This window comes from Cyanistes caeruleus, chromosome 6 (genome assembly GCF_971803275.1).
Source record: "Cyanistes caeruleus chromosome 6, bCyaCae1.hap1.1, whole genome shotgun sequence".
NCBI lineage: Eukaryota > Metazoa > Chordata > Aves > Passeriformes > Paridae > Cyanistes > Cyanistes caeruleus.
The window spans coordinates 48650219-48672877 of NC_141706.1; the positions used below are offsets into that span (position 1 = coordinate 48650219).

General features: G+C 33.2%; 1 protein-coding gene across 21 annotated transcripts in view; it reads right to left on the minus strand.

Annotated features, from left to right (window-relative positions):
• Positions 1-22659, minus strand: part of CEP128 (centrosomal protein 128) — a 210430-nt gene that overhangs the window by 167984 nt on the left and 19787 nt on the right. For all 21 annotated transcript variants that reach the window (XR_015288185.1, XR_015288180.1, XR_015288184.1 and 18 more), the window contains 7 exons: positions 17764-17850; positions 16255-16329; positions 14908-15040; positions 13031-13191; positions 8121-8471; positions 5348-5998; positions 1434-1598 (listed from right to left, as the gene is read on the minus strand). Coding sequence is in view for 9 of the 21 variants with exons in the window: in XM_086893505.1 (XP_086749631.1) it covers positions 1434-1598; positions 5348-5998; positions 8121-8471; positions 13031-13191; positions 14908-15040; positions 16255-16329; positions 17764-17850 (1623 nt within the window). In the remaining 12 variants the exon portion in view is untranslated. The remainder of the gene's footprint in view (positions 1-1433; positions 1599-5347; positions 5999-8120; positions 8472-13030; positions 13192-14907; positions 15041-16254; positions 16330-17763; positions 17851-22659) is intronic.

A 22659-nucleotide genomic window follows, 5' to 3' on the forward strand; every position in this document is an offset into this window, starting at 1 on the left:
ATAACAGTTTTGACCTAGATCAGTATTCTGAAAGTAATAAAATTGTACTGTATATTTTTCCAGTATAAGTATTTTGTTACCTAACTATTCACTGAATGTAGTCCATCACATGTCAAAGTTCATTTCCAAAGACCATGACTTTGTATATAAAAGAATACATAACCTTATTTTTTTATTTCTTATCTACTTGATTTTCTGAATGTGCCAACATTCCTTATCATTCTACATCATCCAGAGCCTATAGGAGAAAAGAAGTCACTAATGACTCAGAAGTGCATAGAAGGAAAAGGAAAGAAACCAAACATTTCCCACTATGCTCTGTTCCTTCACCTTTTATGAAAAAAAAATAAATCTAAGCTAGCTGTAACACCTATGTCTCTTTGAATTAGTATTTGCATTAAGAACAGAATATTAAAAGCATAAAAAGCATGGAGAAGAAAGTACTCTGTAACACATTAGCTTCTACTGCATTGCCTCAATTGTATGCTAGTATGAGATTTCTCAAGAGGTAGTATTATTTTCCCCATCCTAACATCCCTTTTGACAATCCACGAAACCAAAATAGCAAATATTCTCTTAAGTTAACCATTAATACAATTTAGTAGAAGTCTCCATCTGCCTTTACCTTCAAAAGTTAAGGCCACAGGATTGCATGCTTAAAAACTTCTCATCTTTTTCAATTTAGAGATAAGAGATGATTTTGGTATAAAAGTTGTCTTCCCAATATTAGGTGAGGTTGGAGCTAATTCATAACAGACTACAGAAGCCCATATACATTCCTATAAACACATTTTCTAAATAACAGATATTATAGAACTAAAATGCCAACATAGAAAAAAACACATCTTTGGGTTTTCATTTCAGATACTTTTTACTAGTCTGACAAGCTGAGCTTTTAAACCACTTCCTGATAGTTTAGCAAGCTAAAGAAACGCCAAGTTTAACATTTTTCTATCTCTATACTATAAAACTATACTATACTATAAAGGAAAACCCCAAAAACCCAAAAATCCTCCACCCCAACATTAGTCAGAATTTTTTTTACTATGTTTACATTGCATATCTACTTCAAATTATCTCTAAATTATTCATAGCTCCACTGCATCTTGAAAAAAAAATTAATAAAAGTAGAAGTGGTTGATTAAACATGTGTTAGTTACCTATATTAGAGATCAGGCAAGCAACAGTATTTATACTTCTAGTCCTAAATAATATTAGCAAATCTTTGAAGGGATACAGTTCATAATCCAACCAAACTATTTTTGTCTTCTTTCATTCATATAGAAACCATGTACTATGGCACAACAGGGTACATTCTTTAATACATACATGCTGGGGTTTTTTAGGTTTACCATCTATTTCTATAATCCATAATTTATTTTAGGTATTTATCACCAGAGAAACAAATCATGGTTAAAATCAGTTAATTGTACCTTTTTCTCCAGTTCTTGTTTTAGAAACTCACATTTCCGTTTCAGTTTTATATTTTCTTCCTCATTTTGGGTTAATTCTTCTGTCAATTTATCATACTCAACTTTGATTTTTTCCAGTTGTCGACACTGATTCTTGATTATGTTTTTCTCTTCTAAAAGCTCCATCTGATGGTAAAGGGTAAACAGATCACAAAGTCACTGTATGAGTTATTTCAAAACACACCCAAACTCTAAAGTTTTAAATCAGTGGAACACTACCGCCAAATGATAAATGTAAAAAATTAAGTTCTACTAGGTGCAATTACTTATCTGAACATGTAAAACATGCATCACAGATCTGTGGAACCATACAGTGTTTTAAAAGTAGAAAATAGAAGTCTCAGATTCTTTATTTCAGCTCTGCTACACTCATCAGCTTACATCATCCAGAGAAGCCTAGTATTTATGCAGCTTTTCCATTACTAAAATAATTTGGAATCAGAAAGTCTAAAACTATAATTTAATTTCAGGAAGCAATACTGAATTTATAGCTGCAAGGAAACAACAGCAAAGATTTAGTATTTTTAAGTTCTAGAATTGTGTAGGTTTAGTGCTATTATTTTGTGTGATTAATGCTACTCATGAAACTTTGCAGAGAAAAATGAAGAAAGCATAAGGATCTAGAAAGCCCCAAGGGAATGAGTAAATAACATATATTTTCCCAGTGAAAAAAATAACTGACTGAAAATGAAAGGTTTGAGAAATGCTCTACAAATATCTAGAAAATTCTAAAAATACAATGCAGGAAATTAACACACACATTACTCAAAGCCAGTTTCATGTTAGTTGAAGTGTGGGATGCAGTTAAAAAAATAAACTTGCAAAGCAAATTTCTGAGGAAAAGCAAAAATTCTATTTCTCAAATACACTATAACTTCTATGACAAAGAAGGATAAGGAGAGAAGTTTTATGAATTCATTTAGACACTAAATCTAGATACTAATTTAGACACTAAATAGATTACAAAATCTTCCAACAAAAGACAATTTGGGAAAGAACTTTAGCAACCACAGTCCACAAAGACTTAAGACCACAAAGACAAGCTTGCAATGCTCAAAACATTTTCTGTGAATATGCTTATACAACTCAACTTTTCAGTTCCTACTAAAGGTAATTGCATTATAATATCTATGCAGACGGAGACAATCCAAGAAAAAAATCCCTCACCTACATTACCCTTGAGACACTGAAGTCAAAGTTAATACTTATTAATTTCCAGTACAGACAAGGTACATATGACTACAATTTAATTGATCTTTATTGAACCCAATTTCAGCATTTAATAATCTTCAGGAAAAAATGGATGGCACAATTGGAAAATGTACGGAAAGCAATTTAAAAATAAATATACACAATTTTATATGTATATATACATATCTCTACAAAACCTTAGATTAAAATTAACACTTCAAATACTTCCATACTGTCAGGCATTAGGAAATTTTGTATGTTATTCTAAGAAAACAAGCATGTTTTTAAAGCAAATGAGACTATGTATTAAAATTAAGGGACAGATACAGAGCTCCTGAGCACATGGCTAAATGGGGACCACTATGCAAACCACTTGAATTCCTATGCCTAACATGTCTATCCTTTTAAATACCAAATAAGACACCATAGAGGCATTGGTTGGGAATCATTTAGGATGTTCTAGCAAGAACCAAATTAAAAGTTTAAGCATCAGAATCTCAGTAATGAAACAGTAAGATCCTTCTTAACACTAATATCTCAAAAAACTTTATGTTCTTCTCTAGTTCTATTGCATCATGCAATATTTTTATGGTACCTTCCCTACTACCCAAAAAAATCCTTAACTACTTAATAGTTTTTTCAATCCAGTGCTGCACTACAGAAAACCAGGCAAAAGTGAGGCAGAAAGTACCATACAGAGGAGGCAAGAGAGGAAAGAACAAAAAAAATTGAAAGCCACTTTATTTTACAATCTATGCAGAAGTTAATCCTCTAAATACAGGACTCTGTACCCTTGATTTCCTGGAAGTAACTCATAAATGCATCCACTTTTAAGTTTAAGGCTTTGGATCCTACAAATGTATTAAATTTCCCTTCACTCCTCAAGTCTCTCTCAACTGACCTTTATTTTTAAAGCTTGAACTATCTTTGGACAGGATATGTATATTCCTTTCCAAAAACAGTTACAAAGGTTGGACACAGCTGAGGCATAAATAAGGTAAATTATTACTGTAACAGTAAAAGATAGCTGGCTGCTAGACACAAAATCTTACCAATCTGAAAAAAAACCACTAGTAGGTTAAAAAAACCACAACTTTTTCTGTTGAATTTCCCTAAGCACTACTCTAACAACAAAATACTTAAAAAAAAGAAAAAAAGATAAAATGTATGTTAAGTTTACCTTAATTTGGAAGAAAAGTATGTCCATAAAATTGAAATCCAAATGCAATGTAATGATGAGTTCAGACAAAAAGTAACCAAATCACCTACAGGATGACACGCTTTCATCAGATCTTCCTAGAGATGCATATGACTTTCTATTTTGTTTTATTTACAGTCCCTCAATCAAGAGAATCTTGTGCATTATCATTTTTTATACTTCTAAAAAAATTGCCTACCCTAATATCTTAGAAACTTTATGTCTCCCTTAAATCTTCTGCTCTTAAACAATATATGTAGATTCAGGATTCTGGGGAAGTCATGGAACTTTAAATGAAATATGGAAGTGATTTTTTTTAATACTCTGTTTAGGTTTAACAATCAGTAAAAATAAAAAGGTCCTAACTCCAGGATTTGCCATTTCATAGAAAAACACAATCACAATCAACTTATTTTTTCTTACTAGCATCCAGAATACAATTTCCTTCTGTCCACTTGGTATCAAATATACACTCTTAATTTCAATGTCATTGCCAAAGTAAAAACCACTTTTGGACAGCCCACTTAAATAACACTATACACACTAAAAATTAAGTCTCCAATGTTAAGCACTGCTGTCAAAATGTTTCATTTTAATGATCCTCCTACTAACAACCACCTAGGGTTTTCTTATTGCTATCTTCACTTAAAGGTTTCTATGTTACCAATTGCTAAAGTATTATCGAGTCATGAATGATACATTAAATAACTAAACATTAGTCCCAACAGAGATCCCTGAGGGACACCACTTATCATTGCTGTACATTGGGACTTCATCTGGACGCTGAGCCATTGATTACAACCCTCTGAATGGGACCATTCAGCCAATTAATCACCTATCAAACAGTCCACCCATAAAATCCACCTCTCTCCAATTTAGAGAGAAGGATGTTGTGGAGCACTGTGTCAAATACTTTACAAAAGTACAGATAAATGACATGTGAAGCCCTTCCCTCATCCCCTGATGCAAGCACTCCAGCAGCAGAAGGCCACTGGGTTGGTCAGACAGGATTTGCCCTTGGTGAAGCTGTGCTGGCTGTCCCTGTCCTCCATGCGGCTCAGTGTAGCTTCTAAAAGGTTTTGCTCCATGATCTTCCCAGGAGCAGAGATGAGGCTGACAGGTCAATAGTTCCCACAGCTCTCCCTTCTACACTTTAAAAAGATGGTGTCCTGGGGTGACTGTAGGGTACAATGCTTTCCCCTTTCCAGTCACCTGCATGCCATATTAAAACGTGACAGCATTGTATATTTCCTTTTATCTTAATCATAGACATATCTGTTTTACTTTTTTTGAACAAAGGTTTTGACCCAAATATGTACTGTTAAACTTTTACCCCAAACTTTAAACTTTTACAATGGCCTGCAATAAGATGTGTGTTAAGTGCTTTAAAGCCCATGCTTTACTACCTTCATCATTCAATGGCAGGAGCTGTGTGTGGGATGTGTGGGAGGGGAAGTCTGACATTGGAATTCTCCACAGTAAGTACCTTTAGCATTCTTATCTGAGCCTCTGCATCATCTTTTTCTTGTTTAAGGAGTTTCCTGAGCTCTTGAACATTTTGTTCATGTTTGATTTTCACATTTTGTAGCTCTGATCTAAGATCTGCCAACTCCTGTTGGTGAAATTCTCTTTCCATCTTCAGCTGCCTGTTAGCTGAAATCATGTCTTCATGATTAGATTCCTGCTGTTTCTGGAGGTCTGAGAGGCTCTTAAGTAATTCCTTTTTGGCTTTCTCCTCTTCTGCTATTCTGTTTGTTAGTTCCACGCGTACAGTGCTTAAATTTTTTACATCTGCTTGCATTTCTAGGAGTTGTTCTTGGTCTTTTTTATGAAACAAGTTAATAGTTGCAAGCTCTGTCTTCAAGTGTTCCTTCTCAGCTTGCATTTGATTTTGTAGAAAGACTTGTTTTTTCAACTCATTCTCCAGTTTTTTTACAGTACCTTGAACTTCTTTGATCTCTTCTTCAAGAGATACCTGGTGTGACTGCATTTCATTCAGTTTTACCTCTTTACAGTGGAGGAGTTCTTCCTGCTGGGCTCTCTTTGTAAGCACATCATCCAGCTCTTTCCGCAGGTTTTCTATCTGGTTTATAGCTGAGAGAAGCTGACTTTTGAGATCATCTTTGTCTTTGAGGGCCTAGAAAAGAAAAAAAAAAATCCATTCTGATCAGAAGTAATTAAAGACAATTGTTGGAAGGATGTCCTTAGACATCAGGAATGTCTATGGAACAATTAGCATATGTATGTGAAAATACAAAATTTTTGCTTGGTATGAACTCAGTTCAAATGTACTGAGCATTTCTTTAAATTTGCACACAGATCATGTGCAATCTCAAACTTGGACTTGTCCTTAAATTATCTAGCCTTCTAAGAAGGGACAGTTTTGGTTAATTCTCTGCTTCTCACACTCTCTCTTTGCAGACTGAGAGGTGTTTCTTTATTCCTCCAAATAGCAAGATGGAGAAAATTATGTAATAGAGTAATGCAGCAGCATACAGAAATGACTACTGGATATATACACTGTACCTACAGCCCATTCCATATGGTGAGTTATTTTGTTAATTTTCAAAAATATTACATATGAAGTATACCAACTTTAACTTATTTTTTGAAATTATGCACAGTAGATGAATTAGTAGCAGTTAAAAGCATGGTCCACTTATGCATCAAAGTGAAGAAATAACATCATCTCCAAAATAAAAATCAATCAAATGCAATAAAAATTCCACTGTTTTCCTAGGATCATAAGGATTTGGGTGTTTTTTCTAACACTGATATATTTCATGTTAAAATTACCACAGAATTACAGAATGTGTAAGCTTGAAAGGACCACAGTGGGTCATCTGGTCTAACCTCCCTGCTCAAGCAGACTTATCCTAGAACACAGGCACAGGATTGCATCCAGATGGTTCTTGAATATCTCCAGTGAGGGAGGCTATGCAACCTGTTTGGGCAATCTGTTTCAATATATCAGGTTCTTTAAACTGACTTAATAAATTTTATACTAAATTTTACTGAGCATTTTTCACCAATTTCACAAGCAACACAGATTTCTTAGGATATAGCAAAATTACTTGAAATAATTCAGAACAAAAAGGCAATTAGGGTTAAGAGTGTGCAGTTAAAAATAATAAAACAATCTGCAATTATCAAGAATAAGCAATGCAAAGCAAAATACAAATATAATAAATTGAGGACATGGATTGATGACCATCATGGGTTTTTTTCAAAAAAACAAACAAACTACCAAACAAAAAGACCCTCCTAAACCTATTTTGTCATTCTACTTGAAGGATTTTGTGAAAAAAACCCAAACCATCACCAAAAACAAAACAAAAACAAAACTCCAGTAAAATTTCAAGCTGCAGCCCATAAGTTACTTGCTTTGAGTATGTTTTCTATATTACATAGCTAAAAGAACATACATGTCAAAAGATGTTAGAAACTCCACTGTCAAACAATATTACAGACAACCACATGGGCAAAACTTCAACCAAACTATCCCAGTAACTCCAAAAGAATGAAACCTAAACAATCTTTCTATAGCCCCTCCATTGTCTGCCAGTATTTCAAAAATCTCAAAATTGCAAGCTATGATTGAAACCCAGTTTTCAAAATTTTCCATCAATCCTTTGAGGTCTTCTAACAGAAATCAAAGCAGCAAACTGCCATTTCTTCCTTTTCCTTATTGGTTTTATAGAATTTTGTCTCAGATGTTAACTGTCTATATTTCATAGCTAGTTAAATTATGTTCTCCTAGTTATCTCAAGTTCATACTAAATGCTGCATCTAGATTGATTATAACTCTATAAGTAAACTTTTTCCAGATTTATATTGAGAACATGAAACACTGTTTGTACTTTTTTCTCCTTCACAATGACATACAATTTATTTAATCTTTCATATCTTAAAATAAAGAAACTTTCTTCACCAGTGACAGCTACCTCAAACTTGTTAGCAGGATGGTCACAACCTTTAAAGTAAGAACAAACACTGACAATATTTCTTAAATAGAGAGAGTTCAAGCACTGCTTTTAACATGTGAATATATTTGCCACATAAAAAGTGGTAAAATCTATGTCAAAGATTCTTAATTAACAAAGAAAATTTCAATGTGCACAGTGTTATCAAGTGCCTCTACGAAGACCAGGTGGAAAGCAGTGTAAGTCACAGTTTGCATAAATAAACTCCTTCTCTTCATCTTTAAAACAAAGGGGAAGGGTACAAAAAAAAAATAAACCAAAATCAACCAATCTTACCTGACTATTCTTGTCCATCAGCTCACTGATAGTTTGATTTTGTTTTTCTATCTCACGATCCAGTTTCTTACACTTCAATTTCCATTGGCGGATGGTTTCCTGGGCTCTCACTTTCAAATCTTCTCTTTTTTTCTCAATCTCCAGCCTGAGTGCCTCTGAATGCTTGAATTCAGTGAGATACCGTTCTGCTTCCTTGGTACTCTCTTCAACCTGTTGAGCTAACTCAGCAGACTGGAGTTCAGTTTGTCTACGTCCGTTCTCACAAGCCTTGTAGCAATTCTGTATCTCCTTTAGCTGGTCCAGCATTTTTTCCTGCTGCTTCTCCCTGTTTTCCAGGTCAGATGTTAACCCCTGGAATCATCATAGCAAAATACAAACATTCTCTAAAGATATGCAGTTTGAAACTTTATCAAACAACATAGTGACATTAAATCACATTTTTATTTAAAATATGAACAGCATAAAAGATCTGCTTGAATATCAAGGAAAGCCCTGTTAGCCCAGAGAATCTCTCTCTCTCTGCAATGGTAAAGAACTTCAACACAATACATAAAATGCATACTACTCAATGCTTTCTGCATTTTTTCCTCTTCTAGTGGTTCTTGTTATTTTTCTGCATTGTACATTTGAGATCAGTCATTGGCCATATATTATACACTATACAAATAAGAAATAAATTAAACAGTAAGATATAAGGAGATTAATGTAAACAGATGAGAGGAAAATGAGATTTAGAAAGGAAAAACCAGCATTCACCACAACCACAGTAATTTATAGTATATGAGCTAGTTGTTACCCAGTTTTATGTTGGTTGCCTTTATGAGAGCAATGTGCTAAATAAAGGTATATTTGATAACTATAGTATTTATTTATAAATAAAAAGAGAATACAGTAGCTTGGCAAATGTTTCTGAAACAAAGTGCAAAGATGTTTGAAAATGTAGCAAGCATACATAAGCCTTTCAAAATTGAATTAAATTGAAAACACACCTTTTAAAAATAAAGAGGTATTGCATTTCTCAAATCATATTCCTCTGAACATAAGAACATTCTCTCATAAGAAACTCAGGAAAAATAGCATCCATATACCTTCTGGAAGGATGTGCTCAGAAATCAGTTTTTGAAGATACAGTAGCAAAATTATATTTTATCAAGATCATCAAGCAGAAATTCACGTTAGTATTCTGCATTTTGGGCCTATTTAGACTGCTTTCATACTATTCAGTCTTTTCATTAATGAAAGATGAATTTGAATAGACCTGACCTATAGCCAAACACACTATCAAGCCTCGGGGGATTGAAATACTTTGGAGACGAGGATTAAATTTCAGAATGACTGGAAAAAACTGTGGATGTAGCCTGAAATAAACAGACTGCAATTCAGGATGGACAAGGGAAACTGTAAATAATTGAAAGTATTTTATCTATCAAAGAACAGGCAACTTTACAGGTGGATATAGAATGACTAGACAAAGATACTTCCAAAAGGTTGGGGGAAGGAAGGAGACTTGGGTTTGTTGGTAAAGGCTCTCTCCTTGTCAGTTTGTTTTTCTTTTGCCCTTCCAAATCAGGCAAACACCATCTGGAAGGCAGTAAATTGTACCATCTCTTCAGGATAGTATTTGCTGTGCTAAAGAGATAATGAAAACAAACTCACAAGTTACAACTAGTAAAATTTTAATCAAAACAAGCTTAATTTCCAATGAAAACAGATTATAATACTTCTTTAAAGACTAAGATTTGAGTATAGCAGAAGTTAAAAATAGCCTCATAAGATACAATCAGATATTACATTTACTGTTCCACAGGTTTTCTAAAATAGGTCATGATTTTTTCAGTCATGTGATTACACATGCAATTATCACTTCCCATTTCATGTCCTTCTGGAGACACCATAGAGGATGTCAGACTAAATTGATATAGTACTCAATGATGCATCATTAAAAAATAGTTATTTATATTTAATTTCCCCAGAGTACACACTTCACTAACAAAACTACAGCGCCCATAAACTTTTAAATGAAATATGAGTCTAGCTTAAACTCAGAAAATAATGTTCAATTAACTGTAAACATTACTCTTATTGTGTAAAAGTAAATCAACCTCCAACTTATAGATTTGTAGTATAATAAAAAAGAGGAACATTTGTTTTAGATACTTACTTTGAAGCGCAACTAATTTATCAACATGAACTATTTGCATGAGGAGGAAAATTGGATTTTGACATGGATGTACCAATATAAATGTGACTTTTAATGTTATTTTTACAATATATGTAAATAAGGTAAATATTAGAAAAGAGTTGTCACTTTGCTTAAAAGAGTTAAGCCAGCACAGACCCAACATTTGAAGTCAGGTGGAAAACAGCATCATAGCAAGTCAACATTTCATGCAGCCAACCCTGTAAAGCAAGAGGATACAGGAAGTATCTCCACACTGTGTCTATATCGAAACAGGAGTCCCAAGTGTACTGATCGGTATTTCTGAATTCCTAGTTGATGTATGATAAATGTGTATCTCTATGTTAACATGGGTGCAGCTGCCAAAATTCTGTCTGATCTATAAGGGCTTGCGCTACTGGCATTAAATTGGCTAATAGTTAATTCTTCTTCTACAAATGAAAAAGTAAATTTTATTCAGAATATGTATCAATATTTATAAGACTGACAGACCTATGTCACTGAAGAATTCTAAAAACATGATTCTCAATAAACATATCAACAATTTTTCCTCAGAAAAACTGAAATATTTTCATAAACTATTGTACTGGACATTACTATAAGAATACTAATACCAAATTCACATGAGGAGTAGTTAGTAAATCAAACAAGTTCCCAGGCACAAAAGTTTAAAAGCACTTATGGAGAAAGTAAGGTACTGCATCTTTATAATTAGTGCACTTTGTTTATTTCTTAAATAGTTAAATCTCAGTAACAGACCCATATCTATACGGCTTCATGCAGAAAAATATATTTAAGATAGTTATATAAATTTGGAAGATCTCACAGCTGCACCCTTAGGTAAACTACAGCAGCTGAAATAAATATTAAATTTAAAAGTTATTTTAAGATTGAACTCACTTCTAAACATGAGCTTAAGAATACATTTTAACCTTTTTCATCCTCTCCATTTTACATCACACTAATTTTATGGCAACTGTTGGAGGCTAAATGTTCAACACACACAACTCAAATTGTTGCAAACAATGACATTTGAATAAATCAAAAGAAATTTCTAGTATTACATGTACATCAGAGGAAAGTTAGATCCTCCCCACTAAACAAAGATAAATTACACCCAAGTCAAACATGACTGGTCACTTCCAACTGGGAATCAGACTATCTGACAGGAGCAGCTGTTAGAATAGGCTTGACAAAATGCTTTGTTAGTACACAAGTTTAGAAATTCACATCCTTGCACTCCTTGATGTCTCATTAAAAGAAAAACACACTAGCTACTTTCCTGTCACTGCCCCTGTAGGAGAAAGGCAGTGGGAAGCAGATAAGAAGTACAAAGTATTTGCTGTTGAGAAAATGAGGGAAGTCAAAATTTCTAAATCAGAGAAATGACAATGACCCCAACTGAGCATTCTTGCATGAGTATTTTCAGGGCAGGAAATTAGCATTATAAAATCATTCTGACCCTTAAGAAAGCATGTTCTACAAGCAAAAGTTTAAAAAATTATTTTTCTGTGGGTTTTTACCACATTAATTCCTGTCACCAAAATAATTAGTTTCTCAGGCACAACAGAATGTTTTCAGTTAGTCATGGGTTTTATAGACCAGCTAGAATACAAATGCTGATGGACACCAGGAAATGAGTTCTGCTTGTCTTACCCTTTATAGAAGCACTTTAGGTTTTTTTAAACCTATTCAATGACCAAATTTCAAATAGCATGTAGGAACTTATTTTGAGAAGGCCATTTTTTTCCAAATATAATTTGATGTATGAGTTTGATTTAAATCAGCAGAGAAGCTGACAAGGTAAAAGAACAGCAGAAGTAAACTGAACAGTACAGTCCTGTAAATCTATGAAAAAACAAAAAAATAATTCCTACATTTGAATTTCCAAAGTGATCCAATACCATTTCAAAGGTAAGTACCTTCATTAGGAAAATAAATACAAAATCTGTTGCTTACAGAATGACAAAATATAAGCAGAACAAAAAGTCCTTGACTGCTGAAATAATACATGTGGTTTTGCAAATTCTTTTCTCCTAACAACCACAGAAGACAGAAGAAAACTGTTACTGTTCAGGCATACTACTACTAATGACAAATCTAGACAAGAGTAAGAAATACAGAAATTTGCCATCTTAAATAAGAATGCCACTGCCTACTTAGATCTCATTTTATGGTCCAAGTCTTGTAACTGAAATTCCAGTACAAAAGGCTGCTCTTATCCTTTTCATAGAGAATCATATTAAACATTATGGGCTTGCCATAAAGAAGACTACTAATACTTACGATTCTATTATTATATTGCATCTAATTACTAAAAAATGGGAAGTTGTGACCTAATTTTTTTTTGCTCTTCTGCACTCTGGGGGGATATATACTGGGGGAATAAGGAAGCAAGTACTACCTCATAGAAGTAGCTCCAAAAACCATTATTAATGGTAAGCCTTGATAAAATCAGGTCAGCTTTTCTTTGCATATGGGAAAGAGAGGTAATCCAAACCATGAAATCATGGACAATAGCAAATACCTTTTTTGGTATTACATGAGAGAGGAAAAAGTCAGCAAACTCAAATCACTTTTCCAAGTTGTTTACACAATAAATAACGAGGATGACAGTTACTCTTAGTTTTAAAGGTTAATCCCTAATCTGCTATATCACCTAATGTTAAAGAGATGGAAAATTATTTTTAAAAAAATGCCACTAAGCAAAAAGCAACAAAACTCAACTTACCTCTATGTGCATTACGAGCTGTGCTTTCTCCTTGTCCTTACGCTCTATACATCTCTTCAGTTCTTCTACCTCTGACATTACAGCATTATGACTCAACTTTGCTTTAAGTTCCAAAATATGTTTCTCTAGATCTTGCTTCTCTCTCTCATATCTTTCAGTCACTGTAAAAAAGCAACAACAGAGCAACAGACTCAATAAAAATTCCACCTTGTGGTAAATTAATTTTATCTCATTTAATTTTTGGCAATTTGCTTCTCTACTTGAGACTATTCTACAACTACTGATTTTGACCAAAATATCTGTGAAAAATGGAATGCCTCCATCATAACCTAATAACATTTTACTGAATTAAACAGTATTTGCAGTCATTTTATAGGGGTTTTCACTCTTCCCCCTGCACACAGCTGCTCCCCTCAAAAAAGAAACCAAAACAACAAAACAACCAAAGCCCCAACAAAACTGAATAAAATAAAATAGAATAGAAGAAACAGTGGGGAAGTTCTGGTGTTAACAAAATTTTGCCATCAGCTTCAAGGCCAAGGTTTTATCTCACCAGAGTAATACCTCCCAATCTGAAAGTCACATTAACTGAGAATTTTATGTCTGAATCCTGCATCTACAACCAAAGGTTTTGACAAGAGTAAGGTATAAATTCTCTCAATCAGAAATTCAAAGGTCTTTAGTCATAAATAACTACTAGAGGCAAAAGAAAAAAAATCTCTATGTCTTCTTCCAATATATCTTTGAAGAAAGAGAAATAACACAGCAAGGTGAAACACAACAGCAAAAATTATATAAATGCATGCATGTATTTTTACAGTTACAGTACATTTTTATTTTCTTCATATTTTTACAACTACTTTGACAAGATCAATAGGCGAATTAAAATATTATTTTATTAACATGAAAGACATATAGCTTCTAATAAATTAACTTTTCAGCAAAAACATTAACATGATTGAAGAAAAACTATTGAAATTATTATTTTGCATTACATTTCTGAAGATAAGCCACATACAAAATCTAGCCTGTTTCCAGTGCTCTGTATGAGATTTATAAAACATAGAGTCAGAGTCCTATTTTAAAATCCAAGATAATTCAGAAGCTGAAGTACAAAAATACAAAAATATGTCATTAGCCAAACCAATTAAACATTCCCAAAGACACTAGAATAGAGTCACTATTTCTCTATTATCTTGAGTAATACATTTCTATGTTAATAAGGAGAAAGATAGACTTTCTCTAATGCCTTTTTGATTACATTTGAAAAGTTTAAATGGATAGATAACTAACAATTAATTGAAGACCTTGCTAAAGTAGTAATTTAATATGCAATTATATCTTGAAATTGTTTAAAGTATTTGTCTTCTAAACAAACTATTTCAACCCTAAAACTCTAACACAATGCAAACAGAAGCCCTGACTGCATCATACAGAAAATTTTATTAACCACTTAGGAACATATTGCTTGGAAATTCTACCAGAAAGTCATCAGCCTTATTAGCTACCTAGTCAATGACCTTTGGTATGATTTTCAAAATGGCAGAACTCAAACTGAAAATGGACTGAAATGCAAGCTTTCAGGAAAATTATTGGTTAAAAATAACACACATTTTTCTTCTGCAAAAACACTGTGCAATTTACTGAAATTGTTTCATTCATTTTAACCATGCAAATCAAAATATTTTATCATAAATTAACTGTCATTGCTAGTTGTCTGTTAATATTCAGGTGTCAGTGTATTAACTTAAATCCGAGGAATTATTTGGCTGGTTTTGTTGAAACAATAGAAGAATTAGACTGCAACTCTAAGATAAAATTAATGTTCCTGCCTACTAACTAGTTTGGAGGTCTCTAGTGAAAAATGTTAGTTGTACCTGCTCTAATTCTTCTGTCATCATCTTGTACATCCTGGTAGCTCTGGCGATGCATAGCAGCATATGAAATTTGATGTTGCAATTCTACACGGTCTTCTTCGGCTCTCAAAAGCTGGGAACGAAGATCCTCAATCTAAAAAATAGGCACGAGCATCAAAAGTTTATTGGAAAACAGAACAAAAAAATAAATACTATACTTCTATTAAATGCTAAAAAATACTACATACAAAAAATATTTATAAATAAATCTTGAGAGACCTGCAGATGGTAAAGAAAAGACAAACTACTTCCTAATTACAGGCCACAAAGTGATTGTTCTAAATTAAAGGAAGTCTTTTTAATTTATGTTGACCACAGATGAGCATTAATTTCTCTAGAGCAAACTAAATTCTGCCATATTATATGTTGCAATTGTCTTTTTACATAGCTAGTGAAAATATCTATACAAATTTAATTAAAAAAAAAGTTTTATTTAAATTGTGCTCCTTAAATACAATGTATTTATTCACAAGAAACACGGAGACTCTTCACATTTTTCCTTTCTATCATATATAGCATAGCACTTACAAAGATGACAACATGAAGGAAAATAGAGAAAATCCAACATGCTAAAGTTGAATCGAAGAAAAATACTTCTAATTCATATTACCCTATATTACATTTGTAATGATTTAAATTCAAAACAGTAATATAGCTAAAACTTCTGCTAGATATACACAAGTCAAACCATTAATGCTACAAGATGAGAATGTTAATTGCCTCCTACCTAGTTATTTCAGTCATTCTACAAAGCCCCTCTAAAAGGAAGATGTTTAGGAGAAAGGACTTTTTCTGAAGCTATAATCCAAATTCCTACAAATATTAAGTTTAATCATATATGCATCAATAGCTATTGTTTAAAGCACACTTTAGATACTTTTTCAGGTATTTGTTTATTTACTTTTATTGCATGTTACAATGTAGCAAATGCTTCTATGTCATTGATTTATCTGATTTCACCAATTATAGCACATGCTTTGCAGAACAATGATTACTGTCATAAAAATTGTTCTAAAGCATATTATGAAAGGAAATTTCACATGTGTTTATGTACTGAAAACATACCATTAGTATCACTACTATAATTAACACACATCTGAACATATACACACGTAGAAGTTTGGAAAACAGAAAAAGTATAATAAGCTCAGTCCATATATTATACACAGTTAAATCTGTCTTTCTATACCTCATTTTTTCCTTCATAAAACAATGTTATCAGAGGACGAGATAGAAATATTAAGCAAAAAGACACAGACACAACCTAATACAAGAACCTTAGGTTTTTTACCACACTAAAGCAGTTACCTGATGCAAAAGAGCTTCTCTACTGCCTTCAGATTCACTCAACTTTTTCCGGGACTGTTCTAATTCCTGCTCAAGCTTTCATTTCAGAGGATGATGAAGAAAAAAAAGCATGTAGGGATCATAATATAAAAGTGTATTTTAAGATATAATTTTGACGCATATTCATCTATATAAGCATCTATCTAAAATGCAGTATATTACATACAGTATTTTTATCTGTCCAAAATTTTAAGCAAACCTTCATTTGTACTAAATCCCTGCGATATTTATTTAAATTACATAAAGAGAATTTTATTTACAGTCTATAATTTTTGTACAATATTCTGTATCACATAAAGATACAAAGTCATTTATATTATCTAAAACAAAAATCACAAAAGAAAATTTTTACTGGGTTAAAAGCAAAAAAAATAGAAGATAAATTTTAACAAAGTTTCAAAAACATTGTCCCTGGATTTGAAACATACTTTCAAACTCAAAATTAAAAATTACTTAATATTTTAAGTCACTTTTGGTAAACAGTTTGTTCATAGAAGTGTTAAAGATGACATGTATTGGTAGAACTGTAATTGATAAAACCTGTGGGGTTTCTGTGTTGTGCAAGAAGATGTATTTGAATTATTTTGGAAACAAGATGACTAAAAAATTGAAGTGCCTTAATTTCATAAAATTGGAAGTTTATCCTAAAACCATAATATTCAATATGTGCAATCAGAAATAGTCATCAAACTGATAAGCATTTAAAAAAAAATAAAAATTAATGAAAGCAAAAGCTACAAAATATTTTCTGACTTCTTCCATAAATAGTTCAAAGATCCACTTTGAAAGAAATACAGGTTTTCACAGCAGAAACTGTTATTGTTGAGATAGCAATCTCAAGGAGGATGTTGAGAGCCTGGCAAATGGGCAAAGTAAACAGGACCAACATTAAGAGAACGAAGAGAACAACATAACATAAAACACTGCATAAGGGTTTAGCATTAAGTGGTACAACATTGAAAGATGCTAAACTTGGTGCAAGTGGAAAAAACCTACGAAAAGTGTAATACAGCCCTAGCATCCTGCTAGAATAGAAGCATGAAAAGAAAGAGTGAAATATGGCAACAGTTCAGTAAGAGTAATAAATAATAACTAGGGTGCAAAATAACCAGCATGAGCTAGTTGCAAGGATGAAGAAAAGCTGCTTTGAGCTGCTGCAAATAAGTAACAGCAGACTACATACAAATTCAGAAAACAGAGAAAGAAATCAAGGATAATGCCCAAGTTATAAATGTGTCTGCCTGGCAGGATGGAAGAGTGCTTAGAAGTAACATACTAAAACTGAAGACCTTTGAAGGAGAGACACAAGCTGTGCATAGCTATATTCACAATGCCTCTGATGCAGAAAAAAGTCCCACACCTTGTATTCTTAAAGAGTAAAGAAAGATTTCTCAAAAGGAAGCATATACTATAACTGATGACACTACACACTCATTTGAAATCAAAAAAAAGGAAGAAATTAAGTCTTACCTGATGCTTTTCATTTTCATATGTCACAAGTTTGTTTCTCATTAATTCTTCTGTTTCATCTGCTTTAGCATCTTGCTTCCTTAAAACCTTTAGATTAGAAAAATACATTGTAAACTTCATCACAAAATTCACAGAAACCATCATTCCAAGGCTGTTAAAATTGAAGAATCTGCTGATACATTTAAGAAAGAAGATCTAGACAAATGCTTTCTGACTGCATCTAATATTTCCACGTAGTGCCAATGTATATTGTTATGAAAAGATAAATATAAGTTCATGCATACATAAACACACCCATGCAGAGAACAGGGACAAACACAAAGTCTAAAGCAGCACTGACATCCTTCCGATGTATAGAGCTCCAGACACTCAAGCTGACCCCAAACACCTTTAGATTAAGTTCTAAAAGGCTCAAGAGATCCCCTAGCTGTGTACTTCTCAGAGAAAAAGAATATATTCTCTAAAATAAAGTGTGCATGTTATGAAATACAGTGCACTGTAGTCAAGAAAACACTACCATAAGGGTAGTGTTATAAGTCAAAAGGAAAAAGAAAAGGTTATTTTTTCTGAATCTGGACAGATGCTTGGAGCCACAGAACTACAATTGAATCAACTGAAACTTTCCTGATCAAACATTACCAACATTGATGTGCCCTTCCTTGATAACAATAACAAAAAATAAAACAAAATCCATGAGGACATTTCCCCTTCCCTCTCAGACTCGGGTATCTAAAACCACATGTGTACACTTTTTAAACCATCTTATAAAAGTGCATTAAATATGAATTTTAAAATCTTGTCCCTCTGCAAACCAACACTATTTGCAAAACACAGCCAATCACTGGCAGAGGAAGTATTAGACATGACAAATATTAATGACATGTAGTATTTGCAACTTGACCAAAGTTTAGATATTTCAAGCCAAAGCAAAATCATTGGCTCGTTTTAAATAGAAAGAATAGCTGAAAGAGATCAGTAGCCATATACTGATAATTTCCCATAAATTCTATAACTGTTTATAAATCACAGATTTTATCTGTGCAACATGATCAAGTATTTTTCACACTAGTCACAAATCAATTAATTAGGTACCTTAGCACAAATCTTTTACTCTCATCCCATATCTTGAAGCATAAATATATTCCATAATTACTTGCTAAAACAACAACAAAAACACATAGCCTTTCCAGAAAGAAATGTCTTTTTCCCAGTCTGTTGTTCCCAAGCAGCATTTTCATTTTACATTTTAAAGGAATATCTCCTTTAGCAAATACCCCTGAAATTTGTCCCTATAAATTGTGCCATTTCATACAGTTTTTGAACATTTTTCTCTTCACTGTACACTGGAGAACAATTTCAGTGCATGAAAACAGAATACAAGACATTAATCAACTTCAGTGAAGCCAGGCATTCAGCCTTAGAAGTTCTGGCTTTAAAAGCAGCTTTCTGGAGAAAATAAATGGTTTTATATACTTACCTCACTCTTATAACCTCACCTCAGTAAACATAAGAATTTCAGTATAGTTTGGATTACTATTCTGCCTGAACAGCTCACATTAAAATTGGAGACCACGGAAGACATTAATCATAACTATGCCACTGAAAATATTATGCCACATAAAGAGTTATACTTTTAGTCATACTGATCCCTAATCAGATAATAGAAGACTGTAACACATTTAAGGTATTTTTCTAAGTATTCAGTAGAGATTTAAATCTGTCATTCCAGTCAACTATAAAACTCAACACTGCACACATTTTACTCAAAAAGGCTCTTGGGACAAATCCCAAAAAGCAATATGGACAAAAGTCTAAGATCATTTCTTCAGCTAATGCTGTTTTTGCATTACCCAAGTTGACTGGGTTTTTGTTTTGGTTTGCATTTTTTTCCTTTGTTTATTTTTAATGACCAGAAGCATCAGTTCAGAACAGCCTACTTGGAATATATGATGTCTATTAACTGCAATGGACCACTAGTTTTACTAGCAAAATTAGGAGCTTTGTTATAGACCATCAGCTTAAGGCCAACTTTATTTTTGGCACTAAATTAATAATTAACATAGTACCAAACAGACATGTTTTCATATGCAGATTTGGCTAGAGATGTCAGAATCATAAAGAAAATATTATAGCTGGGCTGGATTCAGGAATACTATAAAATTTCCAAAGATTATTCCTGCTGAAAGCAAAAAATATTTCTGCATCAGTAGCACATCTTAATTCCCAGAAGAAATCATGGAAATAAATATGCCATTTCAACTTCACTGACTGATATTCAGGCTATTAAATAGGAATAATTTCAAACAAAAATGCATCCTTTACTATAATTGATACTATAAATATAACCTTCAGTTTTATTTTCTGCATATAGTAAAATAGCCAATAGACATTTCACTTGAAGGAAAAAAAGAGCTCAGATATATATACCCCAGAGTTAAAATACTGCAAAAAAGAAGTAATGTTACAATAAATGAAACATACTACATGTGCACTGCTTGGACTGTGAAATGTGCATTGTACCAGTAGGTGCCAGGTAAGCAGTTAATCAAAATGTCCTAAGGAAATGGAAACATCTGGTCATCCACAGCCAGACAAATGTCAACTGTTACTGAAAATTCAGAAACTGTACAGGTAAAAGTTAATTCTGTGTTTTGTCTCCTTCCTATACTCCTTTTTAAATAATTCTCTCTTGTTGTTTTGTGACACACTTGTTTTTTCTCCACTAAAAATCACTATTAAGCTTTCTCTTGGGAGGGGTAAAAGAAAAACAAAAACCAAACAAAACACGTAAAGATTCAACTGATTCTTTGATTTCATTTGTTGTCCCCAAAGAAGGGGTTGAGGAATCCAAATGTCAAAAATGGGAACTAGGAAAAGGATGTTAGGGACAACAGTTCAATCACATACTCCTCCTGGATGGTTCCCAAACAGCAGGCAGACACTCCCCAGAAAAGCTGAAGCACCAAAGAATGGGAACAGGCCTACAGACAATGGGATTTTCCTACCAAGATCCTCCTCTGAAAGCATTAGTGTCCAGGTTGGTCTGGAAGAGAATGGCGAGGAGGTTGATGAGGGGACAGGTATATAGGAGACCACAAGGAGACAGAACTTCCATGTACAAAGGTCTTCACAGCATTGCTTTGGGAAGGACAAGCTACATGTTCCACTGCATGCCTAGGTGGTCAGGCTAGACAATTTTTTGATTAGACCAAGGAGAGCAATTCTATGGGTCTTTATAAAGAGCTCACCAGCATAAGACAGAATTAGAATACAAATGTAACTGGTATACCCCAACTGAGTATATCTCATCCAGGTACAAAGAGTATCTATGGAACCCCAAAACTTCAAAAACATAACTTACTGCTTCATAGATCAATTTTTCTTATACATGAAGAAAAGTATGTGGAATAACTCAAGTTCTCAATTCTTCCAATTTATGATAACCTTTCCAGTGCAAATCATAACTTTTACAGCAACTTCAGCCTGCTAACTTTTCTTAATGTTTGGGTTTTGGTCTCAGTTTGGTTTTGCTGTGTTGGTTTTGCTGTGTTGTTTTGTTTTTTTTTTAAATAAAACCAGATTTTTTGAAAGCTGTGTACAGACCTCAAACTGAAACTTGCTCTTTCAAAGTGAGACTGATCAGTGAGTTTTTCCTATTATCACAAACATACAAGCAGAACCACCCCATGCTATAGTTTAAAGTAAGGCAAAAATGTATCACATCCTAATCTGAATGAAAATACATTCCTAGCCTCCTACATTTGTGATTAGCATGGCTCTAAGTACGCTACCTAAACATACAGCCAGGCAGTTAAAAAGAGACTACCTAGCTATTTCAGTAACAGACATGTATGAGACTTGCTCACATTCCAAGCAAGAGTCATATTCAAAACAGAAACCATTGGCCACAGGTGGCACAGCATGAGCCAAAGAGCAAGTATCAATGATGCACTAAAATATCCAGGTGGCTCAGAGCACAGATCAAATTCCTGTTTGTCTAAAACGATCAGTGATAAAGATATGCAAAAAACAATGTTCAGTAACATTTTGACCATCAGTTTACCCCATTCTCTGTACACCAGCTTCTTGCAGTTCACAGTATTTGTAGTGAGAGGCAAACAGAATCGAAGTATACAACTGCATAAGGAGAAAGTTAAAAAATGCTTCCTAGCCTACCTAAGTTGGTAGCTTAAGACATTACTGTAGTCACTGACTTACCACAGTCAGTGGATGCAAAAGATTCAATAAAGGTGATTCTGTTCACCTAAAGCATGCCAAGAATGACCACATGGACACATTTCACCAAAGCCAAGCACATAATTTTTGTAAAGTCATCCAGGACACCCAACACCCAGAAAAGAATGCAAAGAAAACATTTTTAAGATACTTGATTTTGTTTTAGAAAATAGATGTGTAAATGCAAACAAAAAGTAAGAGGTGGTAGTGTCTTAACAGTCAAAGAAAAAGAAGTACTGAGGAATCTCAAAATAGTTTTCATTTACACAACAAATGCAGTTGTTAAAGCAATTCATGTATACATGCCAATACCCCTGACAAGAAAAGAACATCTGTTCTTCTTTCTAATCAGCAACATGTTTATATCAGAAAAATGTTTATATAGAAAAATATTAAGATACATGATTTTCATGAATTTTTTTGCTAATTGCTATTTTTTTATTTGCAGTAATTGCTATTTAAATGTACTAATAAACACTAAGGTCAAAGATAAAATGTACAGAAAATGGTTGTTATACAACTACACACAGCACAGTCAGGCTAAAGAGTCAAAATAAAAATGCAAATTTAAAACTTAAAGATACAAAATAGACCTAGATATCTTCTTGGCTCATAATCAGTCTATGATTATAGTCCTACTACAATACAAATAAGAAGTTT